General features: G+C 35.8%; 1 protein-coding gene across 1 annotated transcript in view; it reads left to right on the top strand.

Moving 5' to 3' along the window:
* LOC128741464 (homeotic protein caudal) overlaps positions 1-2,593 on the top strand; it is a 39,160-nt gene extending 36,567 nt beyond the window's left edge. The window contains exon 4 of the mRNA XM_053837300.1: positions 2,103-2,593. Coding sequence (XP_053693275.1) covers positions 2,103-2,593 — 491 coding nt within the window. The remainder of the gene's footprint in view (positions 1-2,102) is intronic.
* Positions 2,594-7,851: the final 5,258 nt, after the last annotated feature.

A 7,851-nucleotide genomic window follows, 5' to 3' on the forward strand; every position in this document is an offset into this window, starting at 1 on the left:
ATAAAACTAGCTGATTTTAGTATATTTTATGTGATTACATTTTTACGTTTTACAGGGAAGACTCGTACAAAGGACAAGTACCGTGTCGTCTATACCGACCAGCAGCGTTTGGAGCTGGAGAAGGAGTTTTATTCCAACAAATACATCAAACTCGGACGGAAATCGGAACTCGCACAAGCTCTACAGCTTTCCGACAGGCAGGTAAAAATTTGGTTTCAAAATCGTCGCGCAAAGGATCGCAAACAGAAGAAAAAAGTCGAAAATGGTCCGACCAACTTGAACGCTGGACAACAGTTGATGGTCGCCCATTCGCAGCATAACAGATCCCAACCGGTGTCGAACTTGCTGATGGAGTCGAACCCTAAACTCGAACCAGGTTTACACCTATCCCACCTGCAGCAGATGAGTGCGATGAGCCTGAGCATGGGGTCCATTGGGTTACATCCGACGTCTCATGCACTGCATCCACATTTCGGACTTCCAGTGTCGCAGCACCCGGGTCAGACCCCAGACACGCAAGTTCCGCCTGCTTCGATGAGGGTAATGTAATGCATCGATTTGGATGACAAAAAGAAAGTAATCTGAGATGCGTTGTGGCGGCTAGTGCGTTTATTGGAGAAAGCACGACAAACTGATATAAAAATTCGGATAAAAATGTGCCTTATAAAAAACGAAACCAGTCGACCATTTTTTCCCCAACGCACGGTACACGGACAAAATGCGGCCACGCTTTAAAGGCGAAGTGAAATCGAAGTTCGCCCTCTCGCCATGCACAGGGAACCGCCTATGTTATGAATAATTCATAAGCCGCCGCGAAACCTCCATCCCAGATTGGTTTCTTGTTCCATTCGGTGGAGTGTTATTTAAATTCGATGCGCTGCATCCCTTTCGCAGAGGGGATAACACTTATTTATCTCACAAATTTTGCCATCAATGCCAAATGACTATCTGTAGTGACATTTTATTGAATGAATATTATATTTTTAAATATTTGAAAATTTATCACCTAGAGCAATCGTTAAAATTGCAAAAATATAAAATTAGTAATAATAGAAGTAGCTGTAGCAAGAATCAACAAGGTGCAATGTAACAATGATATAGTTTTAATAGATTTAGATTTAGCCAGTATTATTTGTCCTAAAATTCAACGATTTTAGGACAGCTGAAGTAAAAAGTATTAGGCCGTGAATCGGTGTTAAGTGGATCGGCTCAATTTTCTCTATGATGCTATTGTCTATGATGATTCTTTTTGCATCGAATAACCTAAAAATGAGCTTTATTTAGCATTGATGTCAATTACCTCCAAAGATTCTAACGTGAATGCAATCCACTAATATAATAGTCCGGATTTGCGGCAATTTGTAAAATTCAGATAATATACTCACATAAAAAAGTATAAAAAATAAATGAAGTATTTTTATCTCTAACTATTTTTGTTATCTGTAAACATATCACACACATCCTGCTAAAATTGTGTTTTTTTTATTTTGTAGAGAGAGCCAAACAAATACAAACACAAACAATGAAGAATGGAGAGTAGAACAAGAAAGAAAACTCTTTTCATGTAGTTGTAAATGAGAACTACAATATTTTGTTAAACAATATTTTGCAAAATTTGAAAGCATTATTAGGCGAACCTAGTAAGCGAAATCAGTTCTTGGTTCAAATCAATATAAATTTAATCGGATAAATAAATAGTGATTCACTTCAACATACCTTTTTGGAAGGATACAGATGATTTTAGAATGAAATTTAGAATGAATGAATGGTTCGAACAAGTATGTGACAAGTTATTTCTTGGCGAAAGTTTTCTTTTACGATTTTATGGATCGTTCCCTGAAAATCTCAAGTTTATCGCCATGAATTTGAGTTTTTCCATGAGTCCAAACCAAGAACTGATTTTTGCACGTATTTTTTCTTGTGATAGTATTCAAATTAATATTATGGAAGGTTACTATAATTATTAGTATTATTATTTTTTTTGACGTTGTCATATAATTTTGTAAAGATTATAAACCGTGTCCTCGTTAAAACTTTCTTCCAAATAAAACCAGTGGTGGTTCCTAGTGTACTAAACATGATTATGTTTTCCCGTTTTGCAGGGAAAACCCGCACAAAGGACAAATACCGGGTCGTGTACACCGACCAGCAGCGATTCGAGCTGGAGAAAGAGTTCCACTATACCCGATACATCACCATCCGACGAAAAACGGAACTGGCTCAGACTCTGCAGCTATCCGAGCGGCAGGTGAAAATCTGGTTCCAGAACCGTCGCGCCAAGGATCGCAAGCAGAAAAAGAAGGCCGAAAACGGTCCGGTCAGCCTAACCGGTCAACAGCTTATGGTCGCTCACTCGCAGCATAACGGACCGCAATCGATGAGCCTGCTGGTCGATACGAAACCGAAACTGGAACCGGGTCTACATCTATCCCACCTACACCAGATGAGTGCGATGAGCATGGGTATGGGTTCGATGGGACTGCATGCGGCGCACCATCATGCGCTGCATCCACACCTCGGAGTTCCAACGTCACAGCACCTGAGTCAGACTCATGGCTCGCAAGGCCCGCCGGCCTCGTTAAGCGCAATGTGATGTGGCGGATTGATTCAAAATTTTAGCATCTAAAATTGCAAAATACCAACGAGTGTGAAGCCCCGAGTGGACTTGACAACTAGTTGCTAGCGTAAGAAAAGTTATCTAAGATTGTTGGGGACTAGGGTCGGCCAATTCCATACGATGCTCGGTATGGTCAGAGCAAGACAAACTGGTTGGATCAACAGATTACGATAAAAATTCAGCGAAAAAATGCCTTATTAGAAACGAACCATTTTCCCCCCAACGTGCAGCACCTGCATACTTTGCTGTAGAGATTCCGGTCACGCCGTAATGGCGGAAAGAGAACAGTAGTAACTATGCTTCGCCCTCTTGGTTCCACGAAAGCCCATGCTCGGAGAACCGCCTATGTTATGAATAATTTATAAACCACCATAAAACCTCCATCCCGGATTGGTTTCTTGTTTCGTATAGCAGAGTTTTATTCAAATGCGGCGAACTGCTTTCATTATTTCTTTTGAGAAGTATTAGTTTCGATTGGATTTCGAGTTCTAACGATTATTTGTCATTGTCATGCGTATCTGTGAATCGGTAGTGACATTTTATTGAATCAGTTGGTTACGTATTGGTAAAACTTGTTTTTGAGGTCAAACATTTCAAAAAACAACTTATTGAGCATGATTCCGATGAAAGTGTTGAGATTCATTTTTTCGTTTTATTTCTTCAACGAACCGAATTTTGTTTCGGAAAACGTTATAATCCTAAAGCATAGAATTAGCATCCATAGTAAGTAGAAACAGCAACAACATTAGACGTAGTAAGAATCAACAAAGTGCAATGTAAAAATGATATAATTTTAGTGAATCTAGATTTAGACTGTAAGTATTGTTAGCTCCAAAATACAACGAGTTTATGCTGTAGCAACAAGGAGCCTGAATCCGATACCGCTTACCCGGAACAAAAATAGCATACCCATATGGAAAATATTTATTTTTATTTGTCATGTAATAACAACTACTCTGTACAGATTAGGCACATACCGGTAGGGATCTGGGAGACAATTAGCTACAGCTTCTTTACTGCCTTAATCGTCGAAGTAAAATCGGTCAGCTTAGACAAAATGCTGAAAATAGTACATTCACCTTCGTGAGGGCTAATTATAAGGATACAAACAAAGGATTTACATATATGTATTGATACAAATAAATAAAATAAACGATGACAGATATGGATGAAATAATAGATTACAAATTGTAAAAAGAGTAACAAATTCCACGCAACAGTGCTTTCCCTGTGTAGATATTATTCTTCTTTCATTTAATCGTACTTAGAAATCCACTTCTGTCAACTTTTTATATCCTTTGCCTTCGTAGGAGGAATTTAAGTTTCTGCCACCAAGAGCGATGCGCCGTTATCTTAGCGCTAGGGTAACGAGATAACTTGAACAGGCTCGGTGGACACTATAGGAACGTTGAGATTAACCTACTGCTTATTTTCGGAATATATTCAACAACAGTGGTCTACAAACCAAACAGAAATAATAGGGGTAATAGTAATTTATTAGCACCCGGGCATCCCACGATAATCTAGCTCAAAGTTCGACGATTGTTGTAAACAGTGCTGAAAGGAGATTACACTGAAATTAGATTGTGTTTCGGACATTTCTATATTTTACTTACAAATTGTTTTCGTTTGGTTAACTCAACACAGTATTATGAGTTATCTTTCTCGCAGCATTCTAATGTGAATTCTACCGACTACTTAAATAGTTAGGATATTTTTGCGGAAATTGTTAAAATATAGTTAAAACAAGTGTCGCGGAAATAAAGGAAAGCATTATTATCTCAAAATCATGTTTGTTCTCTCTAAACATATCACAATCATTCCAATTTGGTCACGATGACCCCATGAAATTCTGCTTCGTTATACATTCTTAAACGGGCATTAAGCTTTGTCAAGGTCTTCGAACGTCGTCAGTATCGGTTAAATCCGGCCAAGCATCAGATTTGTTTTGTAACTTCTGAGATATATTCTACGAATAGAACCCCGAATTCCCCAATGCATTAAAAGCAGGCTGGTCAGGAGACCTGTTGGATCATAACTATTTAGTTCAATTTTGAAAATCAATTCCAATTTACTGTGATTTGTTTTTTTGCTGGTAGTAAAGATTCCTATTACCAATTCTATGAAAAAAGTAGTTCAATCGGAATTTTTAATTTTGTTTAAACCTTGTACCTGGTTTTATTTGTATGAAGTGTAAAGCCCTTCTTGTAAATCGCCATTTGCAAGAGATTGGATCACTCCTCTTATACAGTCCCTACATCACTCGAGATAATCCCATTTCATCAAATTCAATAAATGACCTTCCTTGCCTCAAACAAATCTTGAGTAACTATGCAAATTTACCCTTCCAAATCCGCCAAAACCCCACCGCAGGTCTCATCCATCGTTTGTTCGTGGAGTCCACAGATAGACCAAATGTGGAGATGGTAAACCCAGAAATCAACTGGCCCCGAGTATGGAAAAACATAGCTTCCCGACGTCTTTTGCACAATGTTGGCATATGCTGAACCCAAGTTGAATCGAAGTCATTTTTCTTTGATTCACGTTCAACTCAAACTTGCCTCATCGCAGCGTTTAAAGTTTTTTGCGGACCGCATACTCTGATCAAATGGTTCACACTTTGGTACGAAACATTGGTAACATCATGCGATGTACTTCGGCGATGCACGCGATGTACCTGCGATGAATTGAGGCGACGTGTTCAGCATGGATTGCTGATTTTGTGGGTGCACAGAGCACAGCAAAGGTGAAAGAAATTGTGTCGATAATGTTCTTCTGACCGTTATGCTATTAGCAAATCTGATGTCAATGCGCTTTAGTGAATATTTAAATTACGATTGGTGATTAAAATGTAATTTTAATTATTTAACACAATACGGCCATTAAATCATACAAAAATATTTATTTTCGCGTTAAATTTTGTTTATTCACTTGTTTCTTTTTACTGCTTTGAAGCTTTTAAAAATTTTCCCGCTTGACTTTTGTTTAAAATTATGGTATTCGGTTTATTTAGCCAAAACTAAAACGTTTTTTTTTATACATAATAAACAGAATTTAATGTTTAAATGCTCGTTGAACTTATATATGATTTAATATATCAGAATATATTCTATAATATATTCTGGACTTGGCATAACCTTGAGGAACGCTTAACTGCAGGGTTGATCAGTATCTTTAATTCTTTACACAGATGAAAGATGCATACTAGTGATGCCAAAGGTATGAAGTATTTTCAAATCAATTCAATGTAGCATAACTTTCAAAGATTTGACTTATGAATCATGATTTAAATTTTTCTTTTGATTCAGGACTTTTGATTAGCGTTATTCAGGGCTTGTTCGTTCACTTTGACTCAATGTTGATTCATATGACAGTACCGTCTCAGTCAAGTAAAATTTGACAAAGTTATGTATGGGACATTTGTAGAACCAGTCATTATCTACAATTTTGCTGAATAAAGTTTTACTGTATCTTTTGTAATTACGGTGATACAATGTTAGTACCTTATTAGTGACTAAATGAATGCTCATTTAGTTACTAATGACGTACTAGCAATATAGCATCGTAACTACTACAGATACAGCAAAACTTTATTCAGCAAAATTGAAGATGATAACGAGTTCTACAAATGTTCCATACACAACTTTGTCAAATTTTGCTCGGCTGAGACGGTACTGTCAAATGAATCAAAATTGAGTCAAAGTGAACGAACAAGCCCTGGCGTTATTACAAGGATTTGAATTCCCCATCAAATGATTCTATTACAGAATTATAGCTCCAGTTGATATTTCTATCAAAGTTTGTTATAAATATGTTAGGAAAACTTGCGGTACATAAAATGTTTTACAAAGATTCTATCTCTTTCTGTTATTTATAACACGTTTTGTTACATTTTAGTTATAAAGCAGGGCAGTATGCTGGTTTTTGATCTTGACATCTTGATATAAACTAGATCAAATAAAACCATAATTTGATATATTTGTGATATGCCTAGAGCGGATTTTGTTACAATTTTTGTTATTTTAAACGAGCCTAATTTTATAGCAAAATGCAAAGCAGATTTTGTTATAAAAAAAATGTTATTTAGAACTCATCCTGTTATATTTTTTTTTATTTTCATTTGATTGGGTTGGCGTGTCCGAATTGCAAGTTTTAACCACTTAGGGCAGCTGCCCAAGGGGTTGGTGTTTTCTCCCCTTATTCTTTCAGCTAGTTTTATTTGCCGACGGTCTGATAGAGCAATTGTCGACAATCTGCGACAACCTAAACCAGAAAAGAATCTCAATTACAATAATAGAGTATTTTGCCTATCATTGAACGATTCCACCCTAGCAGGAGCGAAGAGCAAAATAATATCAAAATGTGTTATTGGAAATCGAATAGCTCATATCAAAATTTGGTCTTGTTTTGGCTGACATAGTTGGTAAAATACCAAAAAATAATATCAAAATTTTGCTCCTTTAAGGCCAAAAGAATAACTACTTGTGTTATTTGAATAACAAATCAATAACATGACTGTATCCAGAGTTTAGAATAACATATTTTAGTATTATTAAGGTATTGAATTACAAATGTAGTAGCACATGACTTATTCAAAAATTGTTTTATAAAATATTTATAATTTAAAATCCCTTTAATCAATAAAAAGTTTTTTATGAAATATATCGAATGTCATTTTAAGATCACAATAAGATATGATAACAAAATCAGTTATTAAACTCATCTTACAATGTTTCAAATATCTACTCAATAACAAAATGTGTTATCAATGTATCTCAATGTCTATTCAATAACAAAATATAGTATTATACCTTAGTTTGATATAGTTTTGATATTATTTTGCTCTTCGCTCCTGCTTGGGCAATGATTGAACAGCGTCCAATAAAATGCTAATTCTAGAATACATATACGCTCAAACCCTATCAAAGTGCACGAATTACTCACTTTGATCAGTTGTGGATAATTTCTTGTAACAATGGCGTTACATAAGGCAAGATTTAATAACAAAAATTCAAGTTGAACATTGTCATACACAATATGGGCTATAACCCTGAATTTTGTTAGCATTTCAGATAAGAAACATGTCTCACTAATTAACGTTTAAAATAATTATATTGCTATATCATGCTGTTCATAGCTAATGATATTCATCTATGCACTATTTGTCAACATTTTCAAGCAAAATAAAAAATTATTTATAGTATTAAAAGTTAAATTCAATCATTGGACAATAA

Source organism: Sabethes cyaneus, chromosome 3, assembly GCF_943734655.1.
Source record: "Sabethes cyaneus chromosome 3, idSabCyanKW18_F2, whole genome shotgun sequence".
Lineage (NCBI taxonomy): Eukaryota > Metazoa > Arthropoda > Insecta > Diptera > Culicidae > Sabethes > Sabethes cyaneus.